Here is a 20,723-nt window from a genome sequence, read left to right as displayed (position 1 = left end):
CCACCAAACTGCCAAAGCCTGCTTTGCCTGCAGACAGAGAACCAGAGGGGTCCCTCCAGAGCAGTCTTTGGCCAATGACAAACAGCATAGGAGATATACCCCAGCCCCTCACTCCTCCTGGAGACAACTCTGAGATGTGATTACATTGTCTCCAGAGCTCTCCTGCAAGATGGAGCCAAAGTCTCCCATCATGGAACTGGATATAATATTGCACTCTTCTCGGCCTCCTTCTCTTCCCTGTCTTATTTCACCATCCTCTTACTGGTTTTCCTCGGATCACTTCATAATAAATCACTTTCATTGACACCAATGTCTTTGTTTTGCTTCTGGAGAACCTCATTTAAGAGTGGAGACTGGCACGTAGTGAACTGAAGGGACGCAGGACATCCAGAAGGTCCCTCTGAAGTCCCACCTCCGTGTGTGGTTTAAACAAACATCTCAGGTCATTAACACTCCTGCTCTGCACAAGGGAAATCTTGGTCCCTTGGCATAAGGGGAATGTTATGACCCATTAACACTGTGCTTGTTCATCCCTGAGCTACTCCTCAAAAATTTTTTCAAAATACAGAAGTCAAGTTATTGTGAGAGAGATGGACAGAGTGTCCTCACACAATATAACTGAATGAAACCTCTTAATAAGAAAACTTTGAATGGATGCCCCAATAACTGTGGCTTCAACAACAAAAAATCACAATGGATTCAATGGCTCAAAACGCTGGCAGCCTGGGAGCCAAACAGATGCCTATGCTAAATGACTGTGTTCTCAAGTCTAGGAGGAGGACAGAGGCCTAGAAAGGATAAGAGACCAGCCCAAATCTCTCATTTCATGGTCTCGGTTCCTGTGAATCAAATGCTCTTGTTAAACATTTCTCACAGTAGCTTTAAACTTTAATTACATACTCTACCAAAGCAAGGATCAAAATCTCTACAAAGATTCTTTTTTATTTTTTATAATGAAGTATTTATTAGTGTGTCTCTTTGGAATAGATTTTCCTATTCCAGGCCTGAAAAGAAATTCCACATAGAAATCATTCTCAAAACACTTTTTAAATTCTTAAGAGTTTGTCCTTCTTTCTCATCTCATGCAATGACTTGTTAATGAGGAATAATTAAAATAGATTCTTGCTAATAAGGTGAGAGGGGACGCATTGCATTCCAAAAATACTTTTAAATATAAAACCTTCAAGTACGCCAATGTCTGTAATAAAGAAATTAAGGTCTAGTACATTTCAATCAATGGGGTAGCAACAAAAGATTTGCTTCATGCAATAGGTCAGCCTAACTGAACAGAGAGAATTATGATCTGTTAATATCAACGTGGACCAGACAAAACACCATCCCTCTTATATGTATGTGACTATGATAGTTCTGCATTTCTTTCCATCCTGGATTCTCAGCACTCAATTCTATGATCCAAGGACTTTGAGATTCCCCCAAAATGTCCCAGAGCAGATTTCATGAGTTGTTCAACTGGAAACAGCCAGCAGCTTCAGGTTAGAACTTCATTTTGGTTGACCTGAGAGGAAATCCACCCCCAGTAAAACCAGGGCCATTTGGTTTGACCATTAAGAAGGCGTTATCCATGGATGCTGTGTCCTTGTTTCTGTAAGAGAGGAGGTGAAAGTTAGCTTCCTTAACATCCTTTTTGTCTAAGTTTGACATTTGATGATCCTAGGGTGTGTTAGCCACTGAAAACTACTTTGATTACAGCTTCTAGTTTTAGACAAGGTAGTTGTTTAAATCTAATTAGGTGTTCACCAATAAAACATAAAATTAGGGCAAGACAATTAAATGCAAAATATGCTCTCCTAATGTTTATTTAAATATGAACAGAAGACCTCATTATAACTCAAACACTATGTATTTGGTGACTTCTGACTTGGAATCATCTTCCTGTTTTATAAAACATTTGTTTAGCTCCAAAGATCAGTCAGAAGAATCTTTTTCTTGGCTCAATTATAATGACTAATTCATCATTTATCAACTTTTATATTGCAAAATTCTGGTAGAAACTCATAAATATTTACTACACACAAGGTATCTTCATCAAACTTGGACATTTATAAAACACAAATTTTCCTGTAACCCTAGACAAGCAACCATTATTACTAGAAATAGTTTAAGATACAAGAAAAGCTGGGGAAGATAAATAGTATTTTTGGCAATGGATGAGGGAATTCTGCCCTAAAATCAACAATGTAACTTCTATATAGATGTCCTTTAAATACACACACACACACACACACACACACACACACACACTCATATTCATGTTTCCTGCAGAAGTAACCTAGATCTACACAAGTTATCATATAGTTGGGGTCTTAAAGAAAACACCTTTGGAATCCCTGTTAAACAATAAAAATTAAGCAAACTGCTAAGAGCAAAACCAATTAGATTGGACAATTATGAATGACTCACCCTAGGGGAACAAACTATCTTTTGGAAAAGAATCTGGTACTGCAGACTGTAGATCAGCCTGGGGATGTGGAGTAGGGTAGACGGGAAGTGGCAGGTGCAGTTTGGGATCACAGTGTGAGCAGAGGGGTGTTTAAGAAAAACAAAAGAAGGTAAAAGGTACAAAATGATAAGAGTTGCTATTTTGTAAAGGGCATATGTGGAGAGAACATCCACAGAGATTATTCTAAATTATTCCATTGGGAGAGAACCTGTAGAGGATTGGTAATCAACCCATCTGTCTCTCAGTAGAATTGATTTCATTATTGTGAAAAACCATTCTCCATAAACAGGACAAAAGCTTTAGCCTTGAGTGGATCCAGCAAAGCAAATTCTTTCCTGTACTTTGGCAACTCGTCTGGCTCTTGACTGGTGTTAGAGGCGGCAGCACTCCCCCCTCTGCCTGCCCTCTCTCGCCTTAAATAAACTGAATTTTCTTTTTCTGAAGGAGCTTAAGCTTAATGCTTCTGGCTTGGTCTAAACTGACTAATGGGAATACTGTCTCCTTTATATTATCTTTTTAACGTATTTATAGACCATTATAATGACTCCCTCAGCCTTCTTCCTTCCAGTCTATACCATCTCAGCACTTTTGTTCTTACCTCTTCGTATTTTTTTCTTCAGCATCTTTTTTGCTATTCTCCTATGAACTAATCTCTGTCTACCAGTTTATGGACTCCCAAGTAGATGGAACCACCAATGGAACCCTAACTAGGTCAGAGTGGCTACTAGTAATAAGCGTGTAAGGACAAGAAGAGGACAGGTAAAGGCAAAGATTCTAGAGCTTTCTAGAACTTTCTAGGACTGCCCAATTGAACTTTCTATTATACCAGCCACTAGCCACATGTGGCTATTAAGCACTTGAAATGTGACTAGTGAGACTGAGTAACTGATTTCACAGTAATTTGTTTAAATCTAATTGGCCACAAGTGGCACACGGCTGGGCAGCACAGTGCTAGTGGATGGGCCCATCAAGAAGGGCTGAGCCAATATCTGGACAGCTCACACTCTCTGTGTCCATCGAACTTTGGGGCAGAAGAGGGAGCAAGATTAGCAGTCAGTAATGTCAAAGAAGACTAGGCCAAACCCCAGGGTCAAGGCAAGAAAATTAATCAGCTCTAGAAAGATAATAAACAGCCAAGCTAGCTGTTTGTAACAGTGTAAACTAGACCATCGGTCTCCAAATGGGGTGTACAAACTTTAGAAAATGAATGAGATGATCCATTGTGGGTAGAAAGAAAATATTATTCTATTAATTCTATTAATTGATTATTTTCTTTTATTTCTATTCTATTAATTATTATTTCTTATTATTTTATTTATCTATTAATAAATAAATCTATTAATACTTTTATCTTTAAAATTTAAAAATTATGCCTTACTAAGAGTTACAAACTGACAATGGTATCTGCATATAATTTATAAATTAAAATACATTGCAGGTAAATCTAAAACTATTCTGAAATTTTAAAATTATTTAAAAGATATATGCATATGCATGAGGGGATCTGCAAGTTCAAAAATGTTTTACTGGCAGGGCACAGTGGCTCATGCCTGTAATCCCAGCACTTTGGGAGGCCAAGGCCAGCAGATCACTTGGGGCCAGGAGTTCGAGACCAGCCTGGCCAACATGACAAAACACTGTCTCTACTAAAAATACAAAAAAAAAAAATTAGCTGGGCATGTTGGCTCATGCTTGTCATCCCAGATACTTGGGAGGCTGAGACATGAGAATGGCTTGAACCCCGGAGGCAGAGTGAGCCAAGATGGTGCCACTGCACTCCAGCCTGGGTGACACAGTAAGACTCTGTCTCAAAAAAAGAGTTTTACTGATAAGGGTGCACAATCAAAGAGCTTGAAGACCATTGAGTTAGACACCTGCTTCATGTGGAAATTAACCAGGTTGACATTTTATGAGCACAACCTTGATATCCTAAAAGAAAAATACAGTGTTTCCACTCCAGCATTCATTTAATTTACATTGTTAATATTAGTGGTTCTGAAGCTTCACTGTGCATGAAAATCACCTGAGAAGCTTATTAAATTGCAGGTTTCCAGAGCCTGCTGAATCCAAGTATCTGGAAATATGGCCTGGGAACCTGCATGTTTAATAAATCTCACTAGTGATTCTGAACCAGACAGATAGTTGGTAGACCTACACATTAAGATGGACTTATCTAAATTATAGCAGTATTTTACTCTACCACGGAACTGGCATCTAAATGTGGAACAGGGGAGTATTCTGATTTACAAGAAGGGCAGACTTTTACTGGCAAATGAATTTGCATCCAGTTACTTTATATAACTTTGCTACTAACGAATCACAGGCAAATGCACTCAAGCCATATTTCACCATGTCCCCGAAATGTCCATGTGGATAAGTACCAACCATGAATTTCAGCCCATAATGTGAGTCACTACAAAATTAACTGGATGATTTTGGCAATGTCACGCAGCCAAACCAAGTTTCAAAACTAGTTCGTTTCAAATCTGATTCATTTGGGCCCCCATTTTCACCCTGGGATCAGGCAAATAATACTAACAATGTGAAGAGAACTTTTGTTTTTCAACATGGGAGCATCCTGAAACCCAAAATGTTTATCTCACCTCTTCATTATCATCTCCTAGAAGAATAGGTCACATCAACCCTCCACAGCAGATGCTGAAGTCAGTCACTAGACATAGAAGATGGTTCAGAGATAATAACTGTCTAAAAACCTAGGCAGGCAGGACACTTTGGCTCACCCTGTAATCTCAACATTTTGGGAGGCTGAGGCAGGAGGACTGTTTGAGGTCAGGAGTTCAAGACAAGCCTGGGCAACATAGCAAGACCCTGTTGCTACAAAAAAAAATCAAAAATAAATAAATAAATAGATAAATAAATAAAACATAGGTGAACTGCTAGTAGTTACAGTGGTACAGGGGCATCATTAGAAAGAACAGCTTTACTAAGCCCTGGTCCCTTAGCAAAAGCACAAGTGGTTTTAAATGTGAATATGCTGTACAAGGCTGATTTTGAACCTCATTTGCAAACATAGTTATGACATTATTATCTCCAAACCATAGACTAGTGTGGGGGGAAAAGTCGTATTACATTTCCTGTGCTCCATGGTAGATCCACCAATGAGTAGATATTAATGGATCCCTGTTAGAATCCCAAGGAGAGGACTCAGTATCAGATGAGACACTGATCTTGCTCTGATACAAACTTAGTTAGTGACCTGTAGAATGTCATTTGTTTACCCTGTGATTTAGTTTACCCCAGTGAAACTTGCAACTCTGTGACTGTTCACCAAATATTTTCTTCTGCGCAGATAATAGGCACAACAAAATTAGGACATTTGACTAATTCTTACTTTTGAAGTTGTTCTTTACGTTTCTGAGCGAGGTATTTCTTCTTTAAATTCTGGAGCTCATTGGTAAGTTTCTCCACCTCATATTTATATTCTTTGCTCTGTACTTCATACATATTCAATTCTGAAGACAAAACCTAACATGGCAAATAAAGCAGCATTAACAAAAGATACAATATCCTTTTCTGAGAAATCTTTTAATCTGCTACCATTTACCACAGTGGAGCTAGAGTTGCAAAACAATGCCCAGGTTTCACAATTAATCTGCATGCTTCCACCAGCTCAGGGTCCACATCTGAGTAGAAACCTGGCTGAGGGCTGAAGATGCATCATCAGGTTACAACTTTAAATAAAATATCATTCCCCCACTTAAAAGGAGAACTGTTAGACAACATTCAAACAGGCTCACAGATGAATGGTCTAATGTGCTTCAAGGAATATCATGAATAGAGACAGAAAAACTCCCAGACACACAGTCTAAAATTGCTTTTAAAGCCTTAAAAAAAAGAAAGTATTCAAGAAAAACATCACTAGAGCATGTGATTCATCTGAGGATTATGAAAAAAATTATTCTGAAGTCATCCTGCCATCACTGCTAACTAAGCATTCAATTTATGTGTTTTCCAGGGTTGTGATGCTGCTGAATGCCTATCCCCTCTTTACTGTGTTCTTTGGGACTCTTCAAAGCCTGACTATCTGCTTCCTTCCATTGCTGTGTTCAGTAGGTGCTGCTGGTCTTGGGCTGGACAAGAAGAGCGGGAATTCACTCATCTGCATAGGACATAGCGCATGCCAAAGCTGGGGTGTGCTCCCCACCAAAACCAAAAAGAGAAAAGGAAGGCTACTGTTCTAACACGCATGCAATAGGCTGGATTTATTTTTCCTCTTGCTTGCTATTTTAAAGATTTGCATAAAAGGGAGATCTTAGCCTTCTTAGTGTTCATCTGCTTCTGAACTCTTTCTTCTTCACTGCTGTGAAAATGATTCTGACTATGTTATCATGGGCTAAAGAATGTAATTTTCATGCTGGAAAAAAAAAAAAAAAAAAACCTGTCTCAACAGTTAAACTCTTAGAATCAAAGACCCTCCTTCTAAACAATGAATGTGGAATTTCCTAAAAGAGTAGGTAAGTATCAAGGACAAACTGGCAGACATGCTCAGTACCACCCACCTCTAAACCTCTTCATGAGGGGTCACATTTCATTTGAGCAAAAAATCTGGATTTCCTGAGATAAAGGGTTAAATCCACAAAAGGCTCCTGTGAGCCTTTGAAGGCAATCCGGAGCTCTGTGTGAATAAGACAGCTCTGTGCTTTTCTAATCTATATCTACCTCTGAGAAAACAAGAAAATAATTTGTTTTGTTTAAAATATTCAATTGTTTAAAGGAACAAATAATCAAAAGATTATGTCCTATGCAAAACTCAAATTATGTCTCAAGATACTCATGTGAAATGAACATTCAGAGTGACAAATTGAAAATTAATGCTCTAATTAGACTTGTTTCATTTGCCCTTTTAAAATAAAAGGATGCAGTTTTACAATGTCCTATTTTTGAAGGGGTTAGGGCTATACTAGTAGGGCGGCATATATTTTACCCCAGGCAGAATGTCAACGATTATTATCCTCATTGGGCAGGAAGTGCCAGAATTCAACTGGCACATACTTCATCCTGTGCTGTGTGTGTAAAACTTCCCCAATATGCCAAGAATATCTAAGTACTCGCTTAGAAGGTGAAGCTCAAAATATAGTGTGAACATGCACAATTTTTGAGAAAACTTTAAAAAGGCACATGTAAAAGTAAAACACTCCATATCTCTGCAACTGAGGGTCTTATGTGACTTAGAAGGGAATCACACTATCAAAAAATCTTGCCTGACTTTATTTCCCTTTCCTGGTTACATATTTGACAGCTGGTCAGGAAGCAAGGCCCTCAGGGCTGGGAGTGGCTGGACTTCTTCTGTGTATGTTTATTTCAGATGGGATGGAATACCAGGGACCCACCGTGGCACGGCGGTCTGCTTCAGTTGGTCAATGGTGTTAAAATATTTCCTTTGCTCCTCCTTGCCCTTCAAGTCCTCTAATAAATCATCTCAAGATCATCCATACAAACCCTGTCCCCACATTTCCATTTTGTTGTCATCATCTTTTCCTCTCTTGCTCACCTGCCTCTTTCTGGAAATGGAGAATGGTGCTGTCTAATAGTCCAGGAAGAGAAGGGTAGCTCTGAGGTCTGCCGGCTCATCCTAGACTAGAGCTCTAAGAGAGCTGACCTCAGAGGATCGTGGTATTGAGAGACTGGCTTATTGTGTGGAGGCAGTGGACTTGTCCAGGTGTGCTCCCCACAGTGTGGCTGCCCTGGCACCAGGAAGGAACAGGGGCTACCACTTACTTTCAGCTGCTGCTTCTTGTCATGCAGTGTGCGTCGGTACAGCTTCAGCTGTTCCGCGGCCTCAGGTCCAGGCTGGCGGGCCAAGACGTGCTTTAGTTCCATGTAGAGTTTCTCCTTTTCCTAGTGGAGAGCAGAACCAGGAGCAGAGATAAGCAGCACCGTCAAAACAGGGAAAATGCCTTTCACTGCATGGCCAGCACAATTTGGGAGTGGCCCAAGCTACTTCCCAGCTCCACAGTGATCACATTCACTCACAGATTCATTCAGTCACGCATTGAAACAATCCTTATGAAGGGCCGGGAATGTGCTCAGCATTTGGATGTCAAGAAATAAGACAATGAGTAAGAGAAAGTTCCTCTCTACCTGAACATAAGATCACAAGGACTGGGAGACAAGGGCAGGGTAGAAGATCTTGCCAGGAAAAGGAGGGAGTGACTGACTCTGGTTGGAGGAATTGGTTGGAGGAAGAAATAAAAAGGAGAGTTTTTCAAGAAATCTAATAGCTTGGTGCAGTGGCTCATGCCTGCGATCCCAGCACATTGTGAGGCCGAGGCAGGAGGGTCGCTTGAGGCCAGGAGTTCAAGACCAACATGGGCAACATAGTGAGACCTGGTTCTATTTAAAAAAAAGAGAGAGAGAGAGAGGAAAAAAAGAAAAATACAAAAATTAGCCAGACATTTTGGTGCATGCCTGTAGTCCCAGCTACTTAGGAGGCTGAGGTGAGAAGATCATTTGAGCCCAGGAGATCGAGGGAGCAATGAGCTATGTACCACTGCACTCCAAGCCCTGTCTGAAAAAAAAAGAAAAGAAATATGATGGCATGGGAAGAAAAGAAACCTGAAAATGTCTTGAGGGAAGAGGTAAATATCCGAGGAAACTTGGGTATGGATATTTGTAGACCTAAAAGAAAGGATTTTCTAGAAACCCTAAGCAAATGGTAATTCTGTAACTTTATTTAAACAATAAACAATGTGAAATCCCCATTTGAATCCTAGAGTTTAATTGCTTGTAAAGTGTTTTCCGACCCTTGAACTAAAGAAATTACATACAAGCAAAGATTTCTTTCTAAAGCATCTCAATTCTAGATTTCCAAATCACTAAACTGCAATAATTTGAATAAACATTGATAAAGTCTAGTGTGTCTACTCATTAGTCTCTGTACACATTTATTTCCTTAAGATAATTGTGGTAAGCACAAGCCCTCTCATTAAATGAAACATTCAGTCAAATGGATATTAATTTTTGCCTACAGCTAAGTATTCTTAGTATTGTTATCAAATAATCTGTTTTTAGCAGAAAATATAAAAGTCATAAAAAGTCAGGTGAAAGAAAAATCATTAACTAGTCATTGTTACCATTTGTTTTGGTTTTTCCTTTTCCGTGGCCAAATTATTGAAACTTCATCACAAAAACATAGCTCTACTTATAGAAGAGTGTATGCAACTTAAAAAGTATTTGGATGGAATAAGCTCTGGGAAAAACACATATGAAAACAATAGTCACCATTTAAGAAATTCCAGAAATGACAAGGAAATCCAAAAGCCCGTGCAAAAGAAGAGAACTTGAACAAATCGAATTACAAAGTGATGATCTTCCCTTGCTGTACAACACCTCCTGTCACACCTTACAATATAATCTTCACAGTAAATAGATGTAGCAAGCAATGAGAAAGATATCAGGAGGTGAGTTTATTTTCTAGAGACACTTAACACCTGCTCTGTTGGGAAAATAACACTTCTGACAAGGTTTCAAGATTCAATTTGGAGAGAGTAATAAATATGTGGAGAAGCCCATGAAACAGTTTTGTCCATTTCTTTCAGCTCACCTTTCTCTATACCAGACTACAGATAGACTTGCACAGGAAAGAACCTCACAATGACAGAGAGAAAGCAATCTGGTTTGGAATATAATAATGTCTTAAACTGAAAAGACCATCTTACTCCAAGCAACTTGAAGTGTTTCACAGGTGTAATTCTCTTCAATTACTCTTGGTAGGTTGAGAGGAGAAAGACACAGAGAAGAAAATTTGAAAGAAACAAAATATCGTCACCTCACCACATAGGTGAGGATCTCAGCATCAGCAGGAATTAATGGTGCCTCCACAGTCCGTTGGCAAGTCAAAAACCTAGTGATGATAAACCCCAAGAATCACTTTTCCTGTGCAAAACTTCCCCTGGGGTTCAAAGACATGGTATCACCCTGAAAATATTTGGGCAAAATTGAGCTACAAAATTCCATCTACATGATATCATGGATAGAAGAATCAAGCCAGAAAGTGGAATCAGGTTCAAAGCCACATTAGAGAGTAATGATGGTAAGAGCATGACTCACCTCCTCCATCTCCCCATCTACACCATCTGAATAAGCCCTGCCATGTCCTCTAACAGAAAGCACAGTCTTCTGACACAGAGTGAATGATGTTGTCATTTATCCTGTCTTCTTCATCACTTCCAATATTTTGTTTCTTTCCTTTTTGTTCTTTTGGTTTTTTTTTTTTTTTTTTTTTTTTTTTTTTTTTGAGACTGGGTCTCACTCTGTCACTCAGGCTGGAGTACAGTGGCACAATCATAGCTCACTGCAGCCTCAACCTCCCGGACTCAAGCAATCCTCTCACCTCAGCCTCCCAAGTAGCTGGGACTATAGGCATGCACCACCATGCTTGGCTAATTTTTGTACTTTCTGTAGAGGCAGGGTCTCGCTATGTTGCCCAGGCTGGTCTCCAACTCCTGGGCTCATTTTATCCACTCACCTCAGCCTCCCAAAGTGCTGTGATTACAAGCCTGAGCCACCACATCCAGCCTAGTATTTCTTTCTAGGCTGTAACCTTAATTGAAATGGATTTATTGTAAAGAATAGCTGAGCAACTGAACTGTGAGGGCCCACAAGTATGGAGAAAAGTGAAGAAACTGAATTACCACTAAAACTGTCTGGGTAGTCAAAGTCAAAAAGTTCTGAGAATTAAATAACCCAGGGCAAGTGAGCCCTGTGTGTTCATGGTGGATAGAAGAAATAACAAATGAAACTTCAGGGACTAAGATAGTGGAATACATGAAGAGCAGAGGCAAAGGGAATGGGGGCAGTGGTTGGAATGTGTATTGCCCGGCTTCACTGTGCGTGAATTTTGGTCAATGCTTACAGCAGAAAACCTGTCTGATAAAGCAAAGTCTGGTCAGCATTAACATTCTAGCCTTGTGTATCATACAGATTCATATTTTTGGAGAATGTGCTAGTAATTTAGATAAATATGAAATGTTTGATGGATTGAAGGTCTTCAGTACAACTGTCTTCCAATTTATTTCTCTCGTAACCCTCTACAAGGGCCAACCAAGCTCTTCAAACATTGTGCAATGGTGTGTATAATAACCCCATTTAGAGACAAAGCGTGCAATTCTATTATAAAGAGAATCTATCTTATGCAACAGAGACTCATTAGCTGTCCAATGTATATTGTCTCCATAAGCCAGCAGTGGCAGAACCAGCTGCCTTATAATACATATCCTGTCCTTCTTCATTAAGCCACATCCATTTCTCTTTAGTCAATTAATTTGTCACTTGGTTAGAAGCACCATATGTCAATGAAACATCATAAGAAAATCATAAAGAGTATATTATTTCCCCACCAACAAAAGATTGCATCTTCAGTTTGGCATTTCTTTTATTCAGAGTTTGCTGGTGATGCACAGCAATATCACTTTGTAGCATGCCTCACTGTTGTATGAACAGCTATACTGGAATCAAGCTCAACTACTAATACCAAACTACTAGCTTTCTCTTTGGCTAAGCATGTCTTGAGAGCAGCAACCATACTATGTCCATCCTTGAAATAATAGCCTCTTCCTAGACATCCTATTCTCTCCATTGGACAGGCCATCAGATGTGATTATAAATTCTGTTGCTGTGAAGAATCTGCCAAGTTATGCTGGGTAATTGCACATCTCATTGTCAATATCAGCTGAGTATGGTAGTAAGAAATTAATTACAGTATTAGCTTCCAATAATGCTGTTATTACATGGTGACAGTCTATAACCTCACAATGGAAATTCCAGACATATTCTGAACAGCCTATGCAAATAAGAGTCAGTGCTATTCCAGGTACAATTCAGAGGGAGAAATTGAGTTTCTCACAGAACTCCTTTCCCCACCAAGCTACAGTTTTATAATCACTGTCTGTTTATATCTTCAGCTGAAAACAGGAGGTAGTTCACATTCAACGTGCACCTCAGCACCCCTTCTTCCTCAGCTCGCCTACACGAAGCAATAACTGACTGAGAGGAACTCATTTATTCCATTTTCATCTGAATCTGTATTTGGCAAATGCCAGTGCATTGATTCTGCTCACCCTGGAGTCATCAGTTTGCTTGGGTGAGAGTTGGGAAGAATCGCCTCACCCTGTGAACAAGCTGACTCAAGCAAAACAGGCAGCTTTCCTCCAGACCAAAGACACATGCTTATCTACACCTACCAGGGCAAAAGCTACCCACTCAGATGCTTGAGTGCAAAGAACTCCAAGGAAAGAGATACCATCTTGCCTTCACTCCAGCCTTACCCAATGGGTTCAAGATAATGTTGATTTTTTTTATTCAATAACCACTACTTCTGAGAGAAGCTACTTCACAGAATATACAGAAAATCTCTTTCTCAAAATGTCAACAGATATCATGTTACTACCAACAATATTTTGTCTTTATAAACCCATTATTTCTCTCCAATTGAATTTTGAGCCTTTAAGGCCAGAACCATGGTGAATCTCTCTCTACATAACTCGCACCTACTGTTGTGCTCTCCTTATTCTATTGAGGAAGCTTAATAATTTCATTGACTGCAATTACACGGTCAGCAAACTATGCCCATCGTATTTTACCTATATACATCAATACAGGTACAGATATATTTGTGTTGAGAACTTTTACCTGAATTAAACCATTCAATAACATCTTCCAGTTAGCAGAGCTTGCATAATTCACTTTACTGAGCTGGTGCTATGAGTTCCATCACTTTGAGCAATATTTTTTTATTATGTATGTTGTGTATAACTCAGAAAATCAGGTATAACCTTGCCTTGATCTCTTAAATTTTTATAGAGGTTTTCTGATAGTTCAAGTAGTTTCAAACATTTTTTTTTAATTCATAAGACTTGCAAATGTATTCAAATTAATTGGCTCTGAAAAGACTACTTGTATGTGCATGTACATACTGATACACATAAATATAAAAATGTGAGCATAACTTTTTTTTTTTTTTAAATGGAGTCTCATTCTGTCGCCTAGCCTGGAGTGCAATGGCACGATCTCGGCTCGCTGCAACCTCTGCCTCGCAGGTTCAAGAGATTATCCTGCCTCAGCCTCCAGAGTAGCTGGAATTACAGGCGCGTGCCACCACGCCCAGCTATTTTTATATTTTCAGTAGAGATGGGGTTTCACCATGTTGGTCAGGCTGGTCTCGAACTCCTGACCTCGTGATCTGCCCTCCTCAGCCTCCCAAAGTGCTGGGATTACAGGCATGAGCCACTGCGCCCAGCCGTAAGCATAACTCTTAAACTACATTCCTCAACTAAATAATGTGTTGACTTTTTAAACAGCCTCCTTAAACACAGCAATCCTAATTGCACACATAACTCTTTTCCAGAATTGAAAAAAAAAAGCAATACATTTTTGCCTCTTTGCTTAGTTTCAGTCCTTTTTCCATCCCCCCACTGCCATCCATAATTCTTAACAAAAGACAAAAGCTACATTTAAAATTCTAAGCAAAATTACTTCCCTCCATATATAAAAGCAACTCTAGAACACTGCCTAATTTATCTGGAAATGCCTGTTTTCATTAGCAGAAAAATAAATTAGAAACTCTGTAAACATATTACATTTCTATCTAGCCTCAGAAAAGAAAAAAATAATGCCTAATACCCTGGGGCTTTCTTGTTTATCGGCTTTATAACGAAGATGTCAGCTAAACTGAACTCTGGGCCCATCTTGTTTATGATGTCATGAAGTAGTAAAGCCCCCTGGAGAGGATAGGAAATGCTGGCATTTGGTGATGAAACAGAATTACACAGCCGAGTTCCTTATGAGCAGGGAACTAGTTGGTTACACAGCGGTTCTTGGCTTTAGATGTAGATGAGTAAGTGTTTTATGAGGCATATGAGAAATTTGCATGCACTAACCTTCACCATTTTTGTAACAATAGGAAAAATGCTTCTGGTGCTTTCTGATGTAAGCAACACAAGCTTTCTTGAGAGATCTTTTTGCAAGGGACTTTATTTCCAAAATGCAAATATATGTATGTAAAATCTGGTACAAAGTATGTAATTCTCTAGGCTAGCCTGAACATTGTTACCAAGACTGTTTGCTTGCTTTACCTTTGCACCTTACCTAGCAATTTAATGCATGTGAAGAATTTGCACATATTAAAAATCATGATAGTGTTGACTTTTCTTAAAGCCAGTAATGAAACACGTCCAGAGAAATTCAAGTCAACTAAGTATTTATTTAGCAATAACTCTTATGTGCATGACTGTTCTAGGTTCACACAAAGATCAGTAAGGTTAGCTGGGTGCGGTGGCTCACGCCTGTAATCCCAGCACTTTGGGAGGCCGATGCAGGCAGATCACTTGAGATCAGGAGTTTGAGACCAGCCTGGCCAACATGGCGAAATCTCTTGTCTACAAAAAATACAAAAATTAGCTGGGCATGGTGGCAGGCGCCTGTAATCCCAGCTACTTGGGAAGCTGAGGCAGGAGAATCACTTGAACTCGGGAGGCGGAGGTTGCAGTGAGCCAAGATTGCTCCACTGCACTCCAGCCTGGGTGACAGAATGAGACTCTGTCCACTCCCCACCAAAAAATAATCAGTAAGGTCTAGAGTTTAGTATCCAGTTATGGAAAAACAAATAACTAAGTCATTATAAAACAAAATAGTCATGCCAGGTTCCCAAAGAGGTGCTAGGAGTACTATGCATGTGTAGGTAACTTCAAAAGTGGAGATGATATCAATTTGGTGGGCCACGGAAAGGGAAATATTTCAGATGCATCTTGGTGGGAGAAGAAGTAACAGTAATATTTGTATTTGTGGATCTGAAAAGGTCTTCACTATCAAAGGACAAATTGAATAGATAAAGCCACTTGAAGTTAATCCATTTTAAATAGTATCCATTGTCTCTACGATGATTAAATTTCTTAAATTTATCTGAATACCGTGGAGGAATTTGTTTGAGGGAATTTGATAGTTATTGATGTACATCTCTTAAGCGGATAACAGACATAACTCCTCATTCCCTAGAAACATTTGCTGATTACATGTTGCCTCCTCTCCTTTGGTTTTGCTGGTTATAAATGTTTGGACTGGAGAGGGCTCAATCCTTGAAGCTAAATCATTGGATTCAAATAATAACTTGGCAAGGATAGGGAGGATGAATTACAAGGATTCAAGGACGGGTATCAGATTACCGGGAACACAGGAATGGAGTCCTAACCCAACCAAATCACATTCATGTGGTTTTTTAAAATTCAACTTAATTGGCTATTCCAAAGAATTTTTTTTTTCCTATTCTTGGTGAACAGAGCCCTTCAGATGCAAAATAGAATTGTGTTTGGTATTTTTTGGTAAAAGGAGCTAAACAAGGACCTATAGATACATGCTAGAGCAGTCTCCTCTGGAGACGTTAGCATGAGTAGATAGTAAATGTTTAAAGGGGAAGAAGAGGAGTTGTTTAAAATAGTAAATCAGTGGCCGGGCGCGGTGGCTCACACCTGTAATCCCAGCACTTTGGGAGGCCCAGGCGGGTGGATCAGGAGGTCAGGAGATCGAGACCATCCTGGCTAACACGGTGAAACCCTGTCGCTACTAAAAAAATACAAAAAATTAGCCAGGCGTGGTGGCGGGCGCCTGTAGTCCCAGCTACTCAGGAGGCTGAAGAAGGAGAATGGCGTGAACCCGGAAGGCGGAGCTTGCAGTGAGCTGAGATCACGCCACTGCACTCCAGCCTGGGCGACAGAGCAAGACTCCATCTCAAAAAAAAAAAAAAAAAAATAGTAAATCAGTAAGTCACTTCCAAATTTAAAGAAAATTGGAGTTGAAGAATAAGTAGGTTTCCACTGGCTTTTGCTATTTTTCTTTGAAAATACATTGTTGTGTTGTTGTTGTTGTTAAGACAGAGTCTCACTCTGTTATCCAGGCTGGATTGCAGTTGCACAATCACAACTCATTGCAACCCTGACCTCCTGGGCTCAAGCAATCCTCCTACTTCAGCCTCCCAAAATGAAATGAAATAAAATGGTGTCCAATTTTCAAAATAAACAATAAAATAAAAGTTTCAGTGAGATTTTTTTCCTTGAAAAACTGATCTAATACTCATAACTTTTTTGTCTTATAATTAACAAATTTTACATTTTAATTGTAATAATGTGCTACTTACTAGAACTAACAAATAACCAGTAAACCCCAATTAAAATGACTGGGGTTTTTTGACATAACTGACAATATTATATTATAGTATAATTTGATTTCATATATCTGACTACTACAATGCACATTTTCTTAAATTTTTATTATGTAACAATCATACAAAAGAATATACATAACATATATAGCTATAAAGCATGATAATAGACGCTCAGGGTAAACCCATCACCCAACTTATGAAATAGAATATTCTCATTACCAGGAAGCTACTGTGTACTCCCTTCCCCAACCCACCCTTGTGCTTACAACCATCATCCAAGGTAAGCACCATTCTGAAACCCATTATCATAATTGCATTGATTTTTCCGTATAGTTTTATTACATATCTGTTACTTAGTTTTGCTTTGAGCTTTATGAAAATATATCTGAGTGTATCTAGTTTCTCTGGTTTGCTTGTTTTCCTCAATAATATGGTTCTAAGATTTATTGAACCATAAATCTTATGGTTATTGTGTGTTTCTGTTCATGTAGTTGATTTGATATTCCACTGGGTAAGAATTCCACAATCTCTGCATTCACCTGTCAGTGGGTATTTGGGTTGTTTCCCAGGTTTTGTTTTTATGAACACTCTTGTGCATGTTCCCAAGTTCACAAGTCCAAGTCTTTCTAGGATATAGACCTATGAGTGGAAGTGCTGCATCTTAAAGCTATATGAACATTCAACTTTATAAGGTAATAGAAAATTATTTTCCAAAGTGCTTTATAAAAATTCCCATTGATTTGCATACTTGCCATTGCTGAGTGTTGTCAGTCATTCCTAAGCAAAGGACCCAGTTAAGCCATACCCAGACTCCCGACACACTGAAGTTACGAGATAACGTGTGTTGTTTTAAGCTGTGAAATTCATGGTCATTTGTAATGGAGCAATAGACAACTAATACAGACATGTTAACTTTTGTCCTTCTAGAAACAGTAAAATGGCATCTCAATGTTATCATATGTCTCATCAAATGTTCCATTTTCCTCCTTATAAAATAAGGTTGAGTTATTTTCTCCCCAAGTTTATTCATTTGTGTTTCCTCCTCTGAGAAATGCCTGTTCACATATAGTATTTTTTTTTACTGATTTGTAATTATTTATATATTCTAGATATAGAAAGATATATAAAGCTTATGCTTTTATGATTTCTCTTAGGGAGCAGATATTCTTAATTTTAATGTAGCAAGATTTACACATATTTCTTTTATCGTTAATGTTTTTTGTATTTTATTTAAATACTCTGACCAAGTATTTTTAAAATATTTCTGTTAGCAGTAATATTTAAAAGCTTCATTAATTTCTTCCGAATTCCCTCTTAATCCTTTGATATTTAAAACATTCTTTTTTGAAGTGCCTATACTTATACTTGTTCAATTTTCTCTTTTTCCACAGATCCTAATTTAGATCCTTGCCTTTGTACATGATTCCAGCATTTTTCTAATATCATTTTTCTAATATCATGAAGTTGCATTGACTTCACGGTATCTAACATCTTTTGCAAAGTTTAGTTTTATTTTATAGTTGCCTTGCATCATATTTGCATTGTGCTGTTGGGTATTAATAATGTTAAACAATTCTACTGAAACAGACCAATGATGTCAGGATGGGCAAGTCATGTGATGCTAGAGGGATGTCTGAGTAAGGAATAGTCACATAAATGGCAACCTTGTTTGTAAATATTTTTATGTTACAACAACCTTTACTTTCCTGCACAATCTCACATTTGGGAGAACTGGACTAAAAATTCTGGAAAGGAGTAATAGAAGCAGTAGCAGCAGCTCTCACTTTTACATCAGGTATTATGAATATGCCAGACATGGTGCTAAGCTCAACACATGTGTTACTTAATAACTCTACACAACAAACCTGTGAGCTGATTGTTGTTATCCCTATTTTCCAGATGAGGAAGTTGAGGCTCAGAAGTGTCAGTGACTTGCCCACATAAAACAACTAGAAAGTGTCAGAGCCAAGATTTGAACTTATATGAAATAGAACATTTCAATGACTGAGATAGAAATGGATATATATAATCTCCTTGCTCTTAACCACTATTCATACTACTTATAGCAGATGGAGAGTAAGAGAACAATACAATCAAAGTCATCAAGGTGAAGAAGTGAGAGCTTAAAAGCATCCAGTAAGTAGTTCCATTTGGCTAGAGCCTGCAGCGTGTGCAAGGGACTCTACACCAGGGACTGCCTTACCAGCCTAGAAAGGAGGTACTACATATGCCTTGAATGACAGGCAGATGAGTTTGTTTTCAATATGATAGGCAGTTGGAAGCTGATATAGTTTGGATATTTGTCCCTGACCCAATCTCACATTGAAATGTAATCCCCAATACTGGAGGTGGGTCCTGGTGGGAGGTGCTTGGGTCCTGGTGGTAGATCCCTCAAGGCTTGGTGCTTTCCTTGCAAAAGTGAGTACTAGTGAGATCTGGTTGTTTAGGTGTGTGGCACCTTCCCTCCCACTCTCTCCTGTTCCTGCTTTCACTATGTGCAGTGCCTACTCCCGCTTCACCTTCCACCATGAGAAAAAGCTCGCTGAGGCCTCCCCAGAAGCTGAGCAGATGCCAGCGCCATGCTTCCTGGACAGTCTGCAGAACCATGAGCCACTTAAAACTCTTGTCTTTATAAATTACCCAGTTTTGGGTATTTCTTCATAGCAATGCAAGAACAGCCTAACACAGAAGCTACTGAGGGCTTCTTGGTGTATAATAGATTATCGTTCCAGTAATAAAAATGTTATTCTATTGTATCGTATATACATACACTACTCTAATAAATATTTACATTATAAAACATATATAAAACAGAACATTTCAAAGATTGAAATTAAAATGCACATATGTGTGGAAATTCTAATATTTCTTACAGCACTCAGTGTTTAAGTATTCCACTTCAGAGAACTGGCTTAAGATCATAGAGAGGACCTGAATCAGGATAGTGCCTGGGGGGAAAAAAGAGGTTGGAAGCAGATGCAAGAGCATATGGAGATGGAATTACACGATCAGTGACTGACTGGAACATGGGTGGGAGGAGTCGGAAATGACTCTGGCATGTCAAGCCTCTGGGAGCCTGGAAAAGCTGCCACACCACGAATGTGCGTACCCGTGCCAGGGAAGGAGCAGGCTTCAGGCGGAAGATGGTAAGTTCAATTTTAAAGAGTCAACAGGGCATCCTTTTGACAAATAAGTTTTAAGAAATATAAGCCCAGAATGCAGAAGAGTCTATATAAGACATCTCGACTTTATCTACATAACGGTGATAATTGAAGCCTTAATAAAGAATGAAATCCTTGAGGGTGAAAGCAGTAAAAGCAACGTTCAAGAATATGCTCTGGAGAAAAGGTTAACATCTAGGGAATAGGAGAAATGAAAAAAGGCCAAGAAAGAAGAGAGAAAGAAGAGTCAACAAGGGAGGAGAATCAGCAAACTTCTGAGCCCTAAAAGATGAGAGAGGAGGCAAATGTGAGTGTGTTTGATGCCATCAAATGTGGTTGAGGCTAAAAAGGACAAGGGTTGCAGTCTGTTGGAATTGTTCACTCATCTATTTATTTATTTCAGAGACAGGGTCTCACTCTGTCACCCAGGCTGGAATGCTGTGACACAATCTCGGCTCACTACAACCTCCACCTCCCGGGTTCAAGAGATTCTCCTGCCTCAGCCTCCCAAGTAGCTGAACTACAGGCACACACTACCATGCCCGGCTAATATTTTTGTATTTTTGGTAGAGATGGGGTTTTGCTATGCTGGCCAGGCTGGTCTTGAACTCCTGACCTCAAATGATCTGCCTGCCTCGGCCTCCCAAAGTGCTGGGATTACAGGCATGAGCCACCACGTCTGGCCTGTTTACTCATCTATTTAAACATGAATTTATTTGACCATTCATTCATCCAACCATCTATCCACAAAACACGTACTGATGGACAGAAACATCAGGCACAATGCTACTCTGGCATTATCATCGCTGATATCATGGTTGTTCTCATAGTCACCAGCTACCATTTACTAACCAACTATTATATGCCAGTCACTTTTCATAAATTATATCCGATCCTTATAATAAGTCTATAAATCAGTAAGGATCTT

At 39.1% G+C, this 20,723-nt stretch overlaps 1 protein-coding gene across 1 annotated transcript in view; it reads right to left on the bottom strand.

The window, feature by feature from the left end:
- Nucleotides 1–924: 924 nt before the first annotated feature.
- The window catches only part of CFAP58 (cilia and flagella associated protein 58), a 104,020-nt gene continuing 84,221 nt past the window's right edge, over nt 925–20,723 (bottom strand). Inside the window, exons 16-18 of the mRNA XM_002821133.6 lie at nt 8,201–8,320; nt 5,814–5,947; nt 925–1,603 (exon numbers count right to left, since the gene is read on the bottom strand). Of these exons, the coding sequence (XP_002821179.2) occupies nt 1,495–1,603; nt 5,814–5,947; nt 8,201–8,320 (363 nt within the window). The 3' untranslated portion in view covers nt 925–1,494. The remainder of the gene's footprint in view (nt 1,604–5,813; nt 5,948–8,200; nt 8,321–20,723) is intronic.

This window comes from Pongo abelii, chromosome 8 (assembly GCF_028885655.2).
Source record: "Pongo abelii isolate AG06213 chromosome 8, NHGRI_mPonAbe1-v2.0_pri, whole genome shotgun sequence".
In the NCBI taxonomy this organism is placed as follows: domain Eukaryota; kingdom Metazoa; phylum Chordata; class Mammalia; order Primates; family Hominidae; genus Pongo; species Pongo abelii.
Note: the sequence above shows the minus strand (reverse complement) of the source record. Positions and strands in the feature narration are given on the sequence as shown.